The following is a 22713-nucleotide window of genomic DNA, read 5'->3' on the forward strand; positions in this document are numbered from 1 at the left end:
AAGGCAACAAAATGCAATAGGAGAAGGTTGCCTTCACTTCTTTCTTGAACTCTCCTCATGGGATATAAACTCACCTCTAGAGTATCTTTTCATGATTTTGATCCAACAATTAAATATTTATTGGGAGCCAACAATCACATGGAAATCTTTAGATGCACAATTTTCTCCAATGTATGCCATAAATCTCTACAAAAAAATGATCAAAATAGTGAGCATAGAACAAAAGAAAGAGCATTACACTAATCTTCACAAAAAGAGAAGGTAAGCTTATATGTGATTACTTGCCATGGTACTACTTGAGAGGTTGTCTTAGAAAGCCCTTGTTGGGGTTTTGGTGGAGAACCAAATGGTAGCCACTATCGATCTCTTAATTGTTGAAGTTGCTCAATATAAGGGGCATTCTTCATAACATTATGTGATTCCATGTTTATCAATTGTGAAAGCTCAATGCACATTTTGGCAAGACAATCAACTAATATTCTAGCATTTCTCATAGTGTATAAATGCTTGGTTGTTAGATAACATGTAGTATTACTTTGAATATATATCTTTGCTGCATGAATTGAGTGAAGCCCTGATATAATCCAATAACTATAAATGTCCAACTTATTAGTATCCACCTCATCAGGATGCATGGGTTTCTTCTCATTGTTGTCTTGTACAAAAGGCATAAGATATGCTGTTGTTTCTAGATTCATGGAATTATTTATGAAAGACATGGTTAGCTTCTCCACATAATCCTAACATAGTGATCTATAAGCATACAAAGGAGGTGCCTCATAGCACCTATCAATGAGAATAGGAAATTGTATTGTTGGACCAAATGGGATTTTTTTTTTCAAATATGTGAAGTCCAGATTCTTCCTTCTTTTCCTTCTTCTTAACTATCTCAGGAAAATCAAATGTTCTTTCTACTCCCTTGACCTCAAGAGAAATTATTGGGTTTGCAAGTGTAACTTCCAACATGGAAGGTAAAGTGGAATCATTCTCACTAGTGTTAGCAGCCACACTAACAACTAGAGCTTTTGATAAGGAACTTTGTTGAGGTGATTTTGACTTTGAGCTTGTGGAATTTGATGTATTATTTTCTTCTTGAGGAGTAGGTGAAGATCTCAAGTCTGTTTGTTTATCTTGGAGCTTCATTCTTTTGTTGGGGTGATCACCTTTTCTTGATAGGAAAAGCAGCTCACTATTTTGGGCAGCTTGGAAGGCTAATATAATGTCTTATGTGCCCTTTTCCTCCTCAAATAAGGTCCAACCCATTTTTTTCAAAGAGTATTCTTCTTCCTCTTTAAGAGATGCAAAGTGAAATGACAAAGGATAAAGTTTATATGCTACATTTTTCTCCTTGATCTTAAGAAGATTACATAGTACTCTATCTTTTGCAACACATCCATATGTTATCTTCTCTATGATACCATCTTGTTGAAAAAATACAATATCACTCTTTAAAGTAAATAAGAGAACATTGTTATCTCCTTTTCCTTGGCTATTGTAAACATCCACATACCATGGACACACAAAATCTGAGTCTCCTTTTTTTAGATGTGCTATCTTTCTTTGCCATTGAATAGTTCTACAAAGAGAAAAAATTGTCAAATAAAAGTGGATCTACACGTAGTTAAAATTCACAAAATTTAAATAAATTTATAAGTTTTTAAGGTTGAAAATTGAAAATACAAAATCATAAGATTTTACAAAATACAAGATAAATATACTCCAAAGAGACTCTTTCATAAAATGAAATACTAAAGTTTGAGATTAAGTGTGGTATGATATCTAACCATAAATGAATGTGCTTATGTATCAAATATCATGAATTATTTTGGCCCTACGTTAGCATTAATTATGTTTTTCTTGCAAGAATCGTATAATAGAAACTTTGCCATGGTATCTAGTCAGAAAATTAAATTCTGTTGATAGTGAGACTTGGCCATATGGTTAAGAGATAATGAAATGTTGACTACTAGTGTGGTATGAGATATAGTAAAAAATGGTTGTCGTTATGTAGAAAATCTCATGGATGATTTTGTCCTTAAGTTAACATTGGATTTCTTCTCCATGTAAGTTTTCTATGCAAGGATTGTACTCTAGGAACTTTTGGCCATGTGGTCAAATCCTATTTAATCAAAGGATGAGATTTAGTCAAATATGAGATCTTCCCATATATCAATGTGGCTATGTTGCAATTGCATGACTCCATTTAGCCCAAAGTTAACATGTTAATTATTGTACATGTAAGTTTTCCTTGAAAGGACTCATATTGCAGAAACATTGCCATTGGTTTTAGCCATGTGGTCAAATCCTATTTAGTCATAAGACTTATCTATGAGATTAGAAACTTTGCCATGGTTTTTTACAAAGGCTAGTTAAACAGAGGACGTGGTTTATTGTGATATGAGATTCACATATAAACAAATGTGACTATGTAGCAAATTCCATAGATATCAACATAAGATAATGTGAAAAACACTTGAAAGGTGGAGACCTCATGGTGAAGCTTATAAGATATCTATATTTTTATAAACTAGTTTTAATCATATGGCCAAATCTAGTTTCATAACCATGCGTAGAAAGTGGTTCATTTGTTGCAACATGTTGTAAAATTGGATTTGACTATATAGCCAGATATAGTTTTATAGTGGAATGAAAAAAGTGGTCTCATGGTTTGTAAGATGGATGAGATTCGATTTCATCATATGGCCAAATGAAACAAGAATGGGGGATCCTTGGATGCTAGCATTGATAACTAAATGAAAGATTTGACCATATGGCCAATTTTTATTTTGTAGTGGAATGGAAAAAGTGGCTAGTTTGTGGCAAAATGATCCGATATTTGCATATGATCATATGATAGGAAGTTATGAAAAATTGAAATAAAATACACAGCTTATAGAAACAAAGTGGTTTGTTTGTTGCATGACAAGTTTTGACCAATATGGCCAAACATTTTATAAATATAGTAGGTAGTTAAGGAGTTTTAAGTAGAATATGGTCTTCCTTTTTGGAGATAATATAGAAGATGTTTGACTTAGAAGATTTTGCCATACGGCCAAATCTAGCATGCCCAAAATTTGTGTGATTGAACCCACCATAGATTTAGTCTTAATTTTTCAAGATTAATTCCCAAAAAAGTGGGTTCTTTGTTGCAAGGCAAGGTTTAAATATATATGGGATATAACTAGTTCAAAAATAGAAAGAAGAAGCTATGAAAACTCTATCCAACAGAGTATAGCTTATCTCAATTAAATTGTCATGTGTCACTTATACGTGATAGTAGTTTTGGTCAAATGTTCAAATATATCACATTTAAATTTTCTTTTAATAATTAGGACTAATAGATACCTTCTTTGTACATGATATTTTGAAGTCCTTTTTAGAATGTGAGTATGTTTAATATTATAATGATAATAAAATGTTTGTAACTAATTACAATAATCTATAGTTAGTAGCCCAAGTATACTTATAATTAGCGATAAAAAGTAGGTATGGAAAAATGACTTTATTAGAATAGATTTTACCTCAAAGAAATCATCATATATATATATTTCACTTCATGATATTGCTGTTGGTTAGATTTGTCCACACGGTCAAATGTCTCTTTTCTTAAGACATCATTTATTAACTAGTATCTATGCATGTATTTGCCAATATGAAGTTAAATTTCTTTAGTGTTCTATGCTAGTTTATAGCTCAAACATTAAGTAGAATGATGAGGAAGAAAATGAATCTAACATGCTTCTTTTTCTTCTTTGCAACTTCAACTAAGATATCTATGGTTGGATATCTAACAGATTCAATGTCAGTAGAGTACGATGATGTGATTGATGTATCCTTGATAAGAAATGCAACACAATTATGTGTAATACTTGATTTCAATGGTCTTATTTTATAACGATGCTTTGCTAAGTCTAAAACGTTTCAAAGTTTTCAAATGGGAAAGCAATGACTTGTTCTTTGACTAGGATGTATGGAGTTTCTTGAAGCTTTATTTGTAGGATTCCAAGTGGGAGTTTGATTATTAAGTGCTTGAAGATCTGTGTAAAAAGGAAGCATCATTTCTTCATGGTTTAGAGCCAAGAACAATGTCATAGACATCCACTCAAAATCATATATAGGCTAGATAAGATGGGTGTAGAAGCAATATTCAAGCCTCTAAAGTATGTATGGGATCAATATGGAGATGTTTTTCAGCATACCAAGACTAATCTCATAAATGGAAATCCTTACAAAGAATCCTATCCGATATTGATCATAGAGACTCTATCTTGATCAACGAACTTCTACCATACTTGACTTGCTTAAGCAAATGCCATGATGCATGTGGAGTCATCAAGTTTGATCGATATGGACAAGAGCCAATTAAATATAGACATGAATTGTATGCACAATTCAAGGTTGTCATTGATGAATGGAATAGAGTAGAAGATGATGGTATTTCATCTTTATCATCAGCACCAAACAAGATCATGATTGATAAAGACATAATATATATTCAACCTTCAATCACTTCTTGCTTTAAGAGACAATCTATTATACAAACATCCTCAACAAATGCCTCACGTCATTTGTCTCTTACATTGAACAACTCACAATTATCTAAGTTGAAGTAGACTCTTGTAGTCTCTACTTTGAAAGATATGGAAGCAATGCAACTTGTTCATAAGATATCACAAAAATTTCATAAATGGTAGTGCAACTAAACGTTTTATACAAAATCTACAAAAGTTGTATTTTCCCAATATACATGATGTAATAAGGTAGTAACTCTATATGGACTAATTTTGGCTCCCATAATAAGTACATCCCTTATATTAAGGGCTTTTGCATGGCTATGAAATATATGGTTATTAGAAATTTAAAGTGTTTTATGTTGTTACCTTGGTGTTTTAAAACACCACCAATATCAATGAGAGAATCTGCTTAATGTTTTTTATTCTTTCAATAACATTAGTTAATTGTGTTGAAATTTCTTATAAAGTGGTTTGAGTCCAATTTTATACTTTATATCTTAGCTAACAACTAAGTCTGAATTAATAATAAAATTCATGTCTATTTTTTAGAAACACAAACCATTGGTCAAAGGTTAAATTTTTGGTCTTAGAAAAATCATAAGCTTCTAGCTTGGTATATAAATCTTCATTTTATGATATGAAAGTTCATTTAGCTATTCAAAGTGTTAAGCTAGTTTATTTTGGCCAAAGCCAATATCCATCTTGTCCATATATTGTTTAGATAGATGTAACTTTTGAACAAAAGATATTTATATATTATGCATATTCACACAAAAAATGCAAATGGGGTGAGCAATTATTTAACATACTTGTGTCTGTTGGTTTATACAAAAAAAAGAACCATCACATCATAGGTTATCCAAACTTATTACTATATGGTATCAGATCAAGTTAATAAACCACACTTAGTTAGTGGTAACTCTTTTAAGGTCTTAGTTCATGAAACTTATACATGTCACTTTAAATGATGCTATATCTAAAAGAAAAAACTCATATTATAATATCTTCAAATCCATAACATTATAAATTTTGACCATGCTAACATATCTTCATATAATGTTTGAGGCTCTTGTATTCCAAATTCTCTGTACACTCCTTCAAACCTTTGTATTCTTACATCAAACGTGGAAATTTCTTAGGTATATCCTAGCTAAGTCTCCTTGATGTTTCTACCACCATACAACATCATATTTTGTTAGTATGTTAGAAAAGATAGAGTGAAATCCAAATCTCCTAATAGCCACATAGCTTACATTTCATCACTTAAGCTCTCAAGATGTGTGATCTCACATTTGTAACATACAAAGTGGCTTTTAAAGACAAAAATAAACATTCAAGAGTGGGACTTAGGAAGTTCCCAAAATCTCTAATATGGGGTTGTTGACCCATCTCCATGTTTGGAAGCCAACTTATCCTTCATTGTAATCATGCTCTTGTAAGAACATAGGTAAGATTTCTCTTACCTTGTACTCTTGTTATCATAAAACAAAGATGTGGACTCTACGCACAATAATATACATGACATAGTAAAACGCATCGATGGAAGACACATGCATGGCATTCATAGCCTTTCAAGGCACCCAATGCAAATGTTAAGTGGATCCTTCTCATGGTTTTATGTGTTTTCATATTTTGTAAAGATTATTATTTCTATATGTTTGATAGTGATACTTTAATGTGATTTGGTGTGCTTGCATTGGATGCAAATGGTTTGTGCTCATGATTATTCAATACATATTGTTTTGTTAACAAGTCAGTTGATAGGTATGAAAGACATTAGTGAGGTGTTTTTTGAGCTCATTATACAGGGAGATTCCATGGAGGACATTGGTATTAAGAGGGGTCCTTTGGATGAACTATTGCAATAGGATTAGGAGCATTTATGCTAGTCATGGGGATGCTGGTTGGCAAGAGACACAAAGTTCAAAGTGGTGTTTGAGGTTGCTTCATTGGATCACTATCCCATCCTTGCCTCTTTTCAATAGGGATGGTTGAAGCGACCATGTATGGACCATCAATCCTAAATCTCAATACCTCATTCTTGAGTGATAGCTATAGAGTGGTCAATAGCTTGAAGAATGCAAGGGGATCCTATAACTAGGTGGATTCATTATGCAAGGAGAGTCACTTATCCTCTCAAGCATCATGGCAAAGTTAAATCTTTGCACATAAATAGTCTAATGACATAACAATAGAATTCAGAAACTATCTTCTTCTTGCTCTTAAAGCCCTTGTCTAGGCTAGTTAATAACCTTCATTAAAGCAGAGTTGAAGTTTAAATATACTATGAATAGATTTGCTAGAGTACTTGAACATGTACAAGAAGTGAGCTAAGATCTTATGGGTGGTTCTAAAGCTATTAACATTATTATCTATGTGGATGAGGAGTTTAAGAAAATATTGGTAGATTTGTGTCAAGAATGTCATGACATATTTGCTTGGACAACACTAATATGAAAGGTTTTGACCCAAGAGTATGTCAACATCAAATCAATTTGAAAGTAGATGCTAAGCCTATTATGCAAAAGCATTATAGGATGAACCGAAACTATGCAAAGCAAGTTAAAAGAGGAGATTGACAAGCTACTCAGAGTTGGATTTATCAAGTGAGTGAATGAATAAGTTAAAGGAGTGTCCCATAAAACTTTTTCCTTATCTTACAACCTTCACAAGAGTTTTTTAGTGGCATAGCAAATATCTTATGTATCATGCACACATATGTACTCCTCTAACTACTTTAGCAAAGAAATGTGTTTAGTTTGTTTGGAGAGAAGATTAAGATAAGGTATTTGGTATTTTGAAGAAGATACTCATTATTGCTTACATTTCGCAACCTCCTCAATGGGATTTTCCTTTTCATGTATTTGTAGATGCTTCTGAGATTGCTATTGGAGTTGTGTTGATGCAAGAAAGGGTTGCATGGGGGCTTAGATGTGTATTATGTTAGTATTTACACTAATAGTACCTAAAAAGAATTATACAATCATTGAAAGCAAGGCCTTGAGAATGGTGTTTGCTTTGCCAAAATTTAGATATTACTTGTTGGGAAATTCAATCATTTTTCATGTGGATCACCAAGCTCTCCTATGTCTCATTAGTAAGCATTAGCTTACAAGCAAGTTGGCCAAATGGATTCTTTTGCTACAAGAACTTGATTGCAAAAGTGTACATCTTCCCAAAAAGAAGAATGCAATTTTGCAGAATCCCTTGAGTAGGATTGATGCTATTTGATGGAGATTTTTTTGGAGTCCATGTATATGAACCTAATGCTTATTATGCTCAAATGATATTTTATTGTGGATAGTGTAATGCCAGGAATTTTGTCAAGGGATTAGAGAAGAAGATTGGCTTTGAAAAGAATTTTTTTAAAAAGGTCATTTATGGGAGTTTTGTATAGAAGATGCATTGATCAAGTATTGAGAAGATGTGTTCTTGAATAAGGGCATGCTATCATTTTGCAAGAAGCCCTTGTAGGATTGGTAAGAGCTTATTTCTTGGATGAGATTATGGTAAGGAAAATATTACAAGAAGGTTTGTGGTGGCCAACTATTCTTAAGGATGCACATCAACATGCTAAAGAATGTATTGCATGTATGCAATAAGGTCAACCACAACTAGGAGATAGAATGTAAGATCATTTGGTATTGTCTTTGGAACCTTTTTAGAAATGGGGAATTGACTTTGTGAGGCAGAACAGAGGTTCTAACAACTCTGGTATTGTGTGTCGCTACTGTGGCAAAATAGGTCATATTGCAGCCCAATGAGTGATCAATGGGAATTGATTGCCACTGGGATGTCTCAAGTAATTGCTAGATGTTATGGTGTATTACAAAAGGGTTTCATGTCAAAGAAGCTTACATATCTGATTGATGAAAATAATAGACTACAAGAAAGAGTGGACAACATGCAATTAGGGTATGACAAATTGGTTCATGTTCTATCTACTTTATAGGGAGGAAAGAATGAACTTGAAATGACTGTTCAAAATTCTATTGATGTTAATCAATTGTGGCAATTGCAAATTTCTACTAGATATTAATTGACAGGTCAAATTTTGAGAATTAATAGTGGACAAAATTGACAACATGGATATCACTTCAATGGATGTATTACTATATGTATCGATGACATTGGACCATGTAGATTAGCTATTAAATCAAGCTATGACATAAATTTTAAGTTTTGAAGGTCATGTAGTCATTTTGAGCAATTTGAAAGTCATGTAGTCATTCATGAAGCATTTCAAATTGTATATGTTTTCATTATCATCACCCTCATCTTTTGTAGTTACCTATGATTTTGTCTAATTGTTTCTTTAGGGGCTCTTATGCAACCATAGAAGAGGATTATGGATACATTGGAGGGGCTTGTCCATGGTAGCTCAATGTGGCTCATCTTGAGGTGGAAGGCTTTCGGTGGGTTATAATAGTATTCTCTAGATCAATTTATTTTGGATAAGGCATTTTATTTCATATATTAAGGATTAGGGCCGTTGTTGTGACCAACCAACCACTAAGCTATATAGTTGTTAGACATTGAGATTACCCTAAAACCTTAGTCTTATGTTTCATCTTATGTTAATGTCTTAAAATATCATGTGACTAAGCAATTGTTGACTATCACTTGCATGATATGCAAGCACGATTGTTGCTCTTGATGAGGGAATGTAATGGAAATAGTGATGAATCAAGATTCTCATGGATGCTCATTGATTTCGATGTCCCTCTCTCATTCTATGTGGTTATTCTTTAAGTTTCATAGTGTTATGTAGTGTCATAATGGTGTTCTTGCTAGTATGCTATAAATCCTCAAATAGATCTATAGTTTTCCTACAACATTTTTGCAATATTTTAATGTTCTATTGTTAGAAATAGGGCTATAACACTTCTATAGGTGGTGTAAATGTCAATTTCTTTAGATGTGATTCACCTAAAAAAATTAATCAAATATAAGAATCAAGTGATCTTGAATAAAAATAAACTTTAATTAATATCTCTCAAACATCCTTGATTCACCAACAATAGTATGTGTTGCACCATATTACAAAAGAAATTATCCCAATAGTGTATCCTTAAGTTTGAGAGACTAGTGTCATCCATGGTGAAATGCTCCCAAAGGATGCTCAATAACTTGCAAGTGTTTGTATGGACTATATCCTATGGTTTATTTTTGTCTTTCCTCTATCCCAAGTATCCATGGAGCTTGTGCATATAGTTTGTGACCTATCTTGGCATCCATAATAATGAGCCATAATTGTGGATTGTAAATTTTCTTATTTGGGTCCACTCTAGTAGCTTCCATACTTTCAAGTCAATGAGGTGTTTCCACAAAGAGTATCAAAAGTTCTTAAAGATATGCACATGATCTAGAAGATGCTAAATCTTGAAATCTTTTAATACTCTAGATTGAACCGGATAGAAATGGAGGAGGCGAGTGCCACTTCTTCACTACACAATTTCCTTTCCTCATGTTTGTTGCTCATGACTTCTAATTCTCAATAAAAAGGACGCCCTTCTATCTATTTTATTTACCAATGAAAATGAGTTTGTCCTATAGGACATTGACCATTCTCAACCTTACCATTGAAGACCCCACTTGTGCTCTATTATACCATATGATTTGGTTGTAGAAAGTGTCTATGTCAAAGATAGATATTTAAAGTTAGGTTCTTATTGCATATTGGCCTTTGCCAATCTCCACATGCTAGGTATCCCCTATAATCCTTAGCAGATAAACTTGTAGCATGGCAACTATTAATAAAAATAGAAACAACCACAAACTAAAAATAAATACAAACAACCAAGATCTATAAGTAAATCTACATAGTTAGCATAATAGACACGTACTTCAACAAAATTCCTATATTGAAAAGCCATAGATAGCCTATAACAAAATTGTGTGAACCTTGAATCTTCATTCACTCTTTGGTCTATATATATTGTGACCTTTTTCCCTTTCCATAACTATTAGAGGTCCTCGATGAGTGATAACAACTACATATTCACATCCTTTACCTAGTGTTTCCCTATAGTCAAGAGAGATAGCATCAAGTGTTCCGTTTTTATGGGCAAAAATGGAGTTAGATTTTAGTTAATAAGCACAGCACCAACCATATGCTCACTTGCTTGATCATATGGATGGATGCACTCTATCTAGACTAGCATCAAGTTTATATATATCACAAATCTTTTTTGAATTTTGGGCATAGATGGTAGTAATATGTTTGAAGATGGGATAGTTTGAGGGGATTCTCATTACATCATCCGTGCTTTGGTCCTTTGTGGCCCAATCTATGACCTTAGCTAATCCAAACTTCTAAACATGTGATGTACTCATGAAACCAATGGAAAATCTCATAGCACCTTGTTTAGAATCTTCGTCGTCGTTAATGCTAGTCTTGTAATTTGCCTTGAAACCACTTTTGTGTCTCAAGCCCTAATTAACTATATTCACTATAATATATGTATAAGGTATACAATTGTGGTGGGACTGCCAATGTTGCTACATGGTAGAGTCAATGGTTTGAAATAAGTTTCAAGCAAAAATTCACTATCTACAAAATTTTGATTTTCAAAAGTGCTTGAAATTCAAATAAAATAGCACTTAGTAATGATGTTTGGAGCTATTGAACTTGATTAAAAAATCTTCTAGATCTTATTCATCGCATTAGAAACGAATCTTTTGTATTAACAACCATAAAGGTGGCATTGTATTTACCATTGGGGTCCAAAACACAAACTATGTGATTACATGAAGATCCATGATCATATGTGGGCTATGTTGTAATGTTATCTTCCTGGTAGCAAGAGGCATTATGCATAATGTGAGGGAATTATCATATATTTATGGTAAATCATGGTCTAGTGAAAATATAGTAGGATAAATCAATAGCAGTAGAGAAAGGGACACAAGAACAAGATTTACATTTTTAGAGTGTGAATATGGCCGCGAGTTAGGGTATATGAGTAGAAAATTGACTATCTACATTTTAGTGAATATTTTTAGGCCATTACAAGATGGTGTGGAATTGCTAATAACATTGGATACTATATAGTATAAATGTCTACAATATCATCTAAAGGTCTAAATGTATATTATTCTTTATGACAATCAAATTGCCTTTGGTATCGTATTTAATAAAAATTGTGTTCCATTCTTCCACCAACACTACCATGTTTAATGTGTAGGATATGTTGGTTGTTTTGTGTCACATATGTACACTTAATTATAATGGTGCTTTTGCCCATTGATATTTGATAAATTGTTGTTTTGATATGTATGGGTTTAAGATTCATCTTACATGCTACATGTTTTGAATGACAACATTGAAAATGGTATAGTGAGTTTCAATAGCTGGATGGCACTCATAATATTAAGCATGACATAGACAACTTTCTCAATGATTGGCTTCAAGATAGCCCTAATCTTGGTGAACACTATGAGAAAGACTCTTGGTGAATGACAAATAGACATATGAGTTGCAATGACCAAGGGGCAAGGGATCACTAAGTACATTAAGTTGTCACTAGTATGTGGATAAATAAGCTCAAGTGCAAGATAGATGTGTATTGGTAGTAAGAGAGTCTTCCTCATCATTGAGGAGGGATTGAAATGGCATAGCCCTAGGTAGAGCATACCTCTAGACACATTATTTGTCACATATGGATATAAATCAAGATCAAACTATCATGAACTAAGAAAAAGGTACAAAGCTTTCTCATGGCGATGCTCTAGTCTTAGTGTGTGAGAGTAGAGGTTGAAATCGATATTGTGGCTATGACACTATTATTGTAACCATTGGTGTACACTGAGGACTATTAGATCAACATGGCAGTCTTTCCCCATAGTAGGCCTTGATCTTCTCATGTGGGCCCTTGTAGACATATTGGACGAGGAGGTGTATCAGATGATGAATCAAAATTTGTGAGCCATGTATACATTTGAAAACACATAATTCTAAAAAAAAAAACATCTAAAAATTTATTCACAAATCAACATAGGCCTTGTACATGATAAGAAAGACATAAATGCCTCAACAACTGAAGCTCCAATAAGTATACCAAGCAAAAATTAAGATTTAAAAATAGAGAAATGCTATTCATGTCAAGGTTAATGAGTTTAGACAAAGGAGGAGAATTGATTACTTATGATTTCAAAAATTTCCATCTTTAGTGCATGCAAATAATTTTCTTCATATGTGAGAAGTGTCATTCTCAATTCCCTAATCTATATGTAATGTACTACTTTCTCAATAAAGAATCTAGCTCCAAGGAGATCACATATATTGAGCAAGCATAACATGATTTTTAAGTTTTCTTTAGTTTATTTTACAAACAATAGTTCATAGTTAAACTCCAATCATCAAGCTCCAATCATCAAATCTTCATGATATATTGTATCGATGTTGTTGGGCGAGACATAGTCAAAGGCCTTAACTATGGGGGTTTAAGAGATAATGATGCATAGATTAGGGTTAGAAAATAATAAAAAAAGAGAAGATTGAAGCTATTTGAGAATAGTGAAACATTGATTGAAGCTGTCACAAAGCCCTTTGATTCATATGATGTACAACAATGCAAGTCCAATACACACACTCACTATACGAGCATAATATCCCGTGATGGATGATTAGCCAAAAACTTTGAGACCAAAACTTAGAGTCAACCATGATTCAGGACAACACTCTACTATACATATGTTTTATGCATTTCACATAAGCCTCATAAATCTTGAACAACCCAAGAAATCCTGTAACATAAGGTCGCTTCCACTATTTGGGTAAAGAACTAAGTAATGGAATACATAAAATCTAATTAAATCCCTATATAGGCTTCAAAACATGACTTTAGCCATGTTTTATGAGCATGAATGGTGGAAAAATATCACTCCTTTATTGCTAGAAATCACCCAAAAGAATAACCCTTGATAGCTCAAAGCATTCACAAACAGTAAATAAGTAGATTCCTTCACAAAGAAACCTTGTAAGTAGTTGAATATGATAAAAAACCTCGAGGATAGCAATCATGTCATGAGCTTGGTTGCAACTTGTTTTCTCTATAACTTTCACATCCAAACTCTATATATGGTTCGTCTAAGTACTCAAATGGAAGGAAACATACATTTTGACAAGTTGGCATGGATACTAGAATTATGAAAATCCCCTTAGAATAATTCAAAATCCCACTTTTTGAAAAACATGTTGCTTTTTTATATTTTTAGATTTGCACGCCTTGTAGTACTCAAGATAACTCCTTGCATGTATTTAGATCCACCCAAAGTTCTTATCGAGTTAATAGAACTTAATAATGGAAACATAGATTAATTCAGTGGACTAGTTTTGGTCCTAGGAAAACCTATCAGGATAATGAGTAAGTTTCCCATAAGTATATATTTGAAATACTTATATAGATGTCTTTTTCTTTCTTTTCCTTCATTAAACATGTAACCGCACGACATCCAACACCTCTAAAATTGCGCATCCTCCAGCATGTGCCACATTATGCAACCCACTTGTGTCAAAAGGCCAAATACTGATCTCCCAAAATACTATGCATGCAAGCATACTACCATCATGATTAGAAACCCAGATACATGTCATCTGTATAAACATGTAGTTAATCCAAGCACTCCCTCCCAAATGATCATAGGGCATCAAAAGTGCATATAACCCCAAATATCATGCCTCCCTTTGCATCCAAATCCATGAAAGCCATAAGTCCACCAAGATCAAAAGGTAGCATTACAGCTTCACATCTCCTTTTGCAATTAGTTTACTTGGTTTTACTACATCAAAGCATAGCTATAGTTACCCCAATGTCATGCATAGAAAATCATACATCATTGTCTACTCCATCAGCACGCATATCAAAGCATAAAATCTTTATCTTAAGAACCATAAAGAAGTATCTTGCATGACATATATCCTAGGATTGTTTTGTATTTAGAAATCATTTTACAATACTTCATCATTGGCTTGTACAAATTGCATTATATGTGTAACCTTCACAACTAAATCATCAATCAATGCATTGCTATCTTGTGCATTTGCATTTAAAATATCATATTTACTCCCTAGCAAGGTTTCTTTTGCACTCATAGTCAAAGCATCCTCTTCAATCATGTCAATGTATTAGCTACATTTACAAGCAAAGCATGCATGCCACCATCAAGAAGTACATCCTCCTCCATAGTATATCTACAATATCCTCACATAAAGCATTTGCAAAAACACATTTGCGATATTAGATAACTCATCATCATTATGTTGAATCTACATGACTCCTCTTTGAATATTTTTGTAAATAATTGAGTTTTAAGCCAATACATCAACATTTGCATCGTTAGCCACCACTTTTTTAGCATTAGCCATGTTCAAAACATCATCCTTTCCATCCTCATAATTAGCTTGCATGCCTTGTAAGCTAGATTCTTCTTCCATCTACACCATAGCATTTGCAAGATCACTAATAAACTATCATTTCCTCTTTATAATGTCAATGATTTCATCATAAAACTCTTGTTTCACAATACCAAGTACCTCCCCAAGATTAAATTCCACCCTGCTATTGAGATTATGCTCTTCAAGCACTTTCTTTATATCCATTGCAATCTCAATGTCAAACTATAGCTTATAACCTAGCTCTTCCCATCTTGTTTCTTTTCTTGAGATACATTCTCCATTAGATGATATTCATGCATTTTTACTAAAAGCATTTTAAAATTCAGCCCAATCTAGATCCTTTAGATACAATTTAGTAATGTACGCTTTTAACTCATGCATGATGAGTTGAGACTCCATGCAAGTTGTGCAATCCTAAAAAATTCCATTTTCACTATGTATATATGAAACTAAGGTGAAACATCATGGCCATTAAACAATTTCAATTTATTTTCCACAACTTGCAAAGCCTCAACCACTATAGATTCCAATTTTGCAGAATCTTGCATCTATTGCTACTATTGTAGTAGTTGCTACTGAGACTACAAATACATATTGAAAGTCTGAATCAATTGCTTCATCTCATCACTTTCTCATGTAGAAGAACCCAAACTTGATAGATCACCCATCTTGCACCCTTTTCAATGGCCTTCATATCGAGTTCACAAGATGTTGAAGGGTATTACATCGAAGGCTGTAGAGAGTAGGGTTAGAAAATAACAAGAAAAAAGAATACCTAATCAATTTGAGAATAGTGAAACATTGGTTGAAGCTGTCACAAAGCCCTTTGATGCATATGATGTACAATAAAGCAAGTCCAATACATGCACTCACTGTACAAGTGCAATATCCTGGGATGAATACCCAAGAACTCAAAGATAACCATGATTTAGGATAACAATCTGATGCATATAGGCTTTATGCATTTCACATAAGCTTCACGAATCATGAACCCAAGAAAACTTGTAGCATAAGATTCCTTCTACCATCTGGGTAGAACTAAGTGATGGAATACATAAAATCTAATCGAATCCCTATATAAGGTTCAAAACATGATGTCAATCCTATTTTATGAGTATGTATACTCGGAAAAGATCACTCCTTTGCTGCTCAAGATCACAAAAAGAATGTCATTTCATAGCTCAAAGCATCCACCAACAGTAGGCAAGTAGATGCCTTTAGTAAGAAACCTAATTTATTTTCTCGATAGCTTTCACATCCAAACTCTCAATATGGTCATTGAGGTACTCAAATAAAAGGGAACATAGCTAATCAATAAACTATTACATGCATAATTGTGAGCTTATTGGCCATTTGTGAATGTTAGGGCAAGGATTTGAACCTCCCACCACTACACCATGTATACATAACTAGATAAAAAGTAATGCGTATTGGCCATCTTGTGAATATTAATGCAAGGATCTGAACCTCCCACCACTACACCATCTATACTTCAAGATTGTTTAAAACTCAAAAATTTGTGAAAGAGAAAGACAAGGAGAGGGTGACTGTAAGGAAATGTATAAGTGACACACACAAGTGCACATGCACGCACGTGCGCGCGTGCGCGCGCACGCACACACACACACACACACACACACACACACACACACACACACACACACACACACACACACACACACACACACACACACACACACACACACACACACACACACACACACACACACACACACACACACACACACACACACACACACACACACACACACACACACACACACACACACACACACACACACACACACACACACACACACACACACACACACACACACACACACACACACACACACAGAGAGAGAGAGAGAGATTTAAAGAAAGGGTTAGGTGTCATTCACTAGTGTATGCTAGGAGATTTAAAGAAAGGGTTAGGTGTCATTGACTAGTGTATGCTAGGAGAAACACTTATAAATTGTTTCTTTGTGTGTTACTTAATCGATAGAAAAGCATGGCATATGTGATGTAGATCCTTATTTGCTAAAGTTGCTTATCAATAAGGCTTGTAGCAATGCTATTATCCATCACATAACTGCCATATTTTAGCTAAGGGATTATGCCTCTTGGTCTTCTTTAGACTCACTCTTTGCTTTAGTCCATTTACTTATGTTGATCAATTCTTGCTATTGGTGTTTTCCATGCTTGATGGCAACAACTTTGGTCTTTAGCACCACTCCATCTTGTAAACTTCATTTACCCTTTATGTATTTAAGAAAAGGTTTGAGTTTGGGAATGTTCATGCATTGATATCATCCTAGTTTGGCACATTTAAAGCAATTATTACATTATATGTAACAAGAGGACTTTACTTGAGATCATATACATGGTATTCTAGGAAGGTCTTCCCCATAAACCCTATTTATAATGGATTAAATAGCATGATTTAAAGCTGATATAAAATCTCACCCTTCCTTGATTTTTAGATTAGGTGTGTCTAAAAGCCCTATATGTACCCATGGGGGATTCACTAGTAGTAATAAGGAGAGGTCACTTGCGTGTAAGAAATATATGAACATACCCCTTATCTACCCCCTATTTATGGGACCTTACCTTATAAAACGTACATTCCTTCCTTAAATAACCCCCCTCCCTTACACTCACGTGGTACCATACGGTAAACCCTAGTGGACCCCCGAGTATGTACCAAATTTAATAGCAAGCTTACAACATGATGTAATGTCTTGTGAGTGCTTCCTTCATTTGTGGACTAGGTGTATTTGTACCCAGTCTACTCATTTTGATTCTTTCACTTGTGTTCTTAATACGAGTCCCATCACATGAAACCCAAAATCTTGGTCCTTGCATTATGCTAACATGCATTACAAAGTAAGTGAGAGAATCGAGTCCATGAGCTAAATAGCTAGAAATAAGCCTCTAGCCTAGGGCTATGAAGAAATGTCTCGAACGACTTATTTTCTATTGAACTTGAGGGTGAGTAGATTATGCATGCAATGCAACAAAGCTTCGCATCAATTGCATGAATTTCATGCAAACATTATCACAAAAGTAAGATATTTAGTCTAACATTAAGAATATTCATTTAGAAATTTTATATGATTTCAACACCACAAGATGAATCTTACTGTAGTGAGGGTGTGCAAGGTCTAATGACAAGTTTCCTTTGCATTTCTCAAGAGTCAAAACATTGTCAAATATTAGAATTGATTATGTTTCAACATGCAATTTCAAATTGCATAGGCACTTGAAATTTGCATGTTATCAATAAGTATGAAAAATAATAATTAGCTCTAACGATAATCATTGTCTAAGAGCTTTGAACAAATACATTGCATCAACCCTATACTTGGTTATATAATCATCTTAGTGTAAGCACATCTATAATTCAATGTTTAATTATCAATCACTACATCAATGGCACAAAAAGTGACGTGACAAAAAATAATTGTGGGTTTTATAATTGTGGGTTTCTTCTACATAAAAGTGAATGCATCTTCATCAAACTGAATTTTCAAATTGAGTTCCTCCCAGCAATAACCACAATTTGAAGCTCGATCACTTTATATTTCGTCAACATGATGTTGACCTCGAAAAGTCATATTCATCATAGAGGTCTCTAGTTGACAGACCTCAAAGAAGGTGTAGTGATGGTATTGTACAAATGATAGTCAATGTTTCAACAAAGTGCATATTCACTAGAGTTTCACACACTCAACAAAGATGTTAGTAGAGTAGAAGTGTCTTTTCTATTGTACTATTCCATAGGATTTCTTCTAAACATGAAAGCAAACAAGTTTGAGTATAACCCCTTTGATGTTTGGTTGAACTACAATTGAGCTTTTTGTTGATGTTGGGTGCAAGAATAAAGATTTTTGCTTTAGTTTGGTTCTATTTTAAAAGAGAGCAAATAATTGCATATTTAGTTTTCCTTGAGTTGGGACATTTGAGAAGGAACAAGGTCGAACACATGCCTTGAGCTTTTTCTTCTTATTTGGATGAGGGGTTGTATTGCATAAGTAGTCATCATGTGAAAGCATAAGAAAATCGCACCCTACCTTACCTATGTGTACAACTATTGAGTAGCACACACTCAAATATCCCATGCAAAGGACTTGCTAATGATTTGCCCTATGTGAGCAACATGTCAGATGGGTGGAATAACATGATTGCTGTCAGTTGTGTCAAAATAAACTATCGTCATACATGTTGTAACTAGGGTTGAACTATAATTGTTATTCGATGAATAAAATGGATTTGAGCTCTTAGAATTTGATAAACTAGGTGCTTTCTATCCAATGATCTATATAGGAGAAAAAATTCAAATATAATTATCTTCTCCATTTTGCATGGAACTAGTAATATTAGTTCACATGTGAAGGAGAGGTGCCTTGCTAGTGGATGACATCTTCATTATCACATAAATTATAAGTAACTAGACATTATTGTGGTTCTCCATTATTGGATTTGAACTCAAATTTGAGATCATAGAACCTAAAACTAGGTAGCTTGATGTATGAGGTTTAGACTATACGTGAACATGCATTTCTTATTGTGAATAAAGGCATGGATTTCATTACGAAGATGACTAGATTACTCGTAAGATTTCCAATTTTCATAGGATTTCTTAATTTGATCAAGAGCTTAAAAAATAAGGGGATAAGTACAATGACTTGTTCTTATATTGAACATTGTTTGTGAATATTCATAAATCATGCACATACATTTTTCCACCTCGATAGACACAATATTTAACTAGATGCTATTCTATATGCAAAAAAGTCTAATTTTGTAATTCAACTTGATACCAAATTGCACCATCCTTTATTAATGGAAACATTTGCAATGTAATAGTGCTTGCATGTTAGGATTGCGATCATTGCAATTGTTGTTTGTATTCTCCTTATCTTTCACTATAGCTTTATGTTGATAGAACCTATATGTTGACCCTATGCATGCACACACATATGGAATGGTTGGTTGATTGCAAAAGTCTGTGGACGTATAGGGGATTCATTTACGTGCTTTTGCACATTTGATACTGGAGTGATTCTCTCAATCAGTGAAGGTTTTAGTGATTGAAAGAGGACAATGCTTTAGATTGAGGACTCAGAACTAGAATAGGTATCTTAGTCTTGTTTGAGAATTTGATTCATTAGTGTAAGGCAAGGTTGTTGTTTTGATTAGGGGTTGAGGGAAAGAGCTCAAATGTCCCCAACATTCCCTAGTGTTACAAGGTAAGAAAAAGGTTATTGCTGATGGAGATGAATAAGGCTATATCAAAAGGGGGATCAACATTGGCTATTGGTGACAACGGCTGAAAAGGTGAACCGTGCGGAGACAGTATAGGAACGAGTGCTAAAAGAAGGGAAGGAGCGAGTTTGTGTGACCGCAGGATCAATCGCCCTCTCGGCCTCACTATTGCATGGGCTCTGCGACAACCCAGCGTATTTTCACAATCATGCTCCATATTTTCACAATCATGCCCCTTATGTGTGCGAAAGATGTGCGCCCGCGCGGGAGAGAGACAGAGAGAGAGAGAGACATTGCTTTAAAGTCCATGCACACCGGCCCCCAATCAAGCCAGCACCACCTTCGTGATCGGCTGCTGCAGAATGCTTCCCCACATTCCCTCTCTCTCCCTCTGCCCGTGGCATTATACACTCGCCAAGAGAGAGGCTCAGAGGAGGAGGACAGACCCATGATCTTCATTCTGTTAGGTTGTTGGTTTGTTCCTTCATTTAAATCTCTCTCTCTCTCTCTCTCTCTCTCTCTCCGTGTCTGTGTCTGTGTGTGTCATCCTCGGTAATTTCACCTCATGCTGCATAATAACATATCACATACATTGGTTACTTCTCCAGGCCTCTTCTAGCCTATCTTATTCCTCTTGATTTGGGAACTGATTGTCTTCCCTAGCTAGCTAGCCTTTCTACACACCCGCCAAAAGGCCAACCTCTCGCGCTCGCTCTCCTCGCGCTCGCTCTCGCTCTCTCTCTCTCTCTCTCTCTCTCTCTCTCCACACACCCGCCAAAAGGCCAACCTGCAGCGCTCTCTCTCTCTCTCTCTCTCTCTCTCTGTGTCTGTCGTCTGTGTCGATTCGCTTTCATCACCTGCTGCTGCACGCTCCTTTTTCTGTTTTGGGTTGTGAATTGGAGAGCGCCTTGCCTCGTAATCCCCGCTACTCATTTCCACGTATGGCACTTCAAATCAGCGAGAGTGCGTGATTGCCTTGGAGCCTTGAGGGAGGCAGCTGGCCGGGCAAGGGAGGGGGCCCTTCCCTCTCATGCAGGAGCTGCTGCAGCTGCAACACTAGCTGCCTCGCCCTGTCAGCCCTCGCAAGCTTGGCAATCATCATCGAGAATAATTCTATCATCGAGACACGCACACACACACTCACATCCCCCTTCCCCTCAGCCCCTCTCTTGAGTTTCTCTCTGTCTGTCTCCCCTCCTCCCTTTCTCTCTATAAAACTCCTCACTCCTCTCCCTGCTTTGATAGCTGCTTTATCCGGGACTTCTGTCGTATGAATCCTGCTTGGCCTCCACCTTTTTCAACCTATGCCTAGTCCTTCGGAGTTCCTTCTTTCTCATTCATTGTGAGCATTGGCTACTGATTACAGTTTGCGCGGCTATAAGAGAGACTATATCCACATACACAAAAATCACACCCAAATTGCGATCATGGCAGGCGTCTGGGTCTTCAAGAATGGAGTAGCCAAGCTGGTCCAGAACCCCATGATGGAATCCATAGACGGCATGGAGCTTCAGCATGGATCGAGGAGGAAGGTTCTCATCTATTTGCCCACAAACCAGCCCATTTCTTCTTATGTCGAATTGGAAGAGAAACTCCTCCTGCTGGGATGGGAGCACTACCCTGACAATGATGATCCCGACAAGCTCCAATTCCACCGCTGCTACTCCAGCTCTCTTCTCATCTCCCTGCCGAGAGACTTCCGCAAGTTCAAAACCATGCACATGTATGACATCGTCCTCAAAAACAGAGAGTATTTCGAGGTTCGCGACCAGTAATTTCACAGAGCTTCCTTCAGCTACAATCTATCAACTTCTATAAATCTATCAATTCTTGCAGTTCTGCAATGTATTACATACTCAAGATTAGCTATCAAAACACTTAAGTTTCTGATGTGTGTGCATTACAATGAGAGCAATAGGATCACTGCTTGAGCATGATTGGGTCCGCTGGTTGAGGGCTTTTGCTTCCGGAATTACCACTGCAATCTTCATTTAATGTGGCCGAAGTATGGGTTTTTTAAGGGACTGCAGTCCAGAACGAACCAGTGTTAAAGGGAAGAAGTTGTAATTTTGTATGTGTTCTTACCATGCACGGATGTAAGGTTTGCATTTGTTCAATGTGAGACAGCTTCTTTGTTCATTGAAGTGTTTTTGAATTTGTGAGTATTTTTAATTTTGTATGGGTTTCCAAACTCCAGCATGCAAGGTTTGTATGGGTTAAACGCCAGACAACAATAATTGAATCGAGTTCTTTGTTCTATTGAAGTGTTCTTTTTTGTGACGATGATCCGGTCATGTCAGAGATCATCCTTTTTACCATCGTGTGAAGCTCAGATAGTACATATAAAAGATAAGACGTCTAAGGTAAAAGGAGGGCGGGGCCCCTGGAGGCTGGGCGGTAGTAGGGTTACGGGTACCTTGCTTTACACCTTTTCTTCTGCACTAGCGGCACATAGTATTTAACTTGGTGTAATAACAGAAAGCGAACGAGCCTTGATGTATGTCACCCCTTTATTGCGCGTTGCGGGACTTT

At 35.3% G+C, this 22713-nt stretch overlaps 1 protein-coding gene across 1 annotated transcript; it reads left to right on the forward strand.

Annotated features, from left to right (window-relative positions):
• The first annotated feature begins 20647 nt into the window (after positions 1–20647).
• On the forward strand, positions 20648–22289 carry LOC148039826 (flowering-promoting factor 1-like). The gene has a single exon (XM_087665704.1). The coding sequence runs from the start codon at positions 21609–21611 to the stop codon at positions 21954–21956; it is 348 nt and encodes a 115-aa protein (XP_087521830.1). The 5' UTR covers positions 20648–21608; the 3' UTR covers positions 21957–22289.
• Positions 22290–22713: the final 424 nt, after the last annotated feature.

This window comes from Lygodium microphyllum, chromosome 2, assembly GCF_053477565.2.
Source record: "Lygodium microphyllum isolate KBCC chromosome 2, Lygodium_microphyllum_v1.1.10, whole genome shotgun sequence".
Taxonomy (NCBI): Eukaryota; Viridiplantae; Streptophyta; class Polypodiopsida; order Schizaeales; family Lygodiaceae; genus Lygodium; species Lygodium microphyllum.

Bases quoted from the DNA above. Each gene is read 5' to 3' on its own strand.
- LOC148039826 (XM_087665704.1), top strand. From the start codon at position 21,609: ATGGCAGGCGTCTGGGTCTTCAAGAATGGAGTAGCCAAGCTGGTCCAG.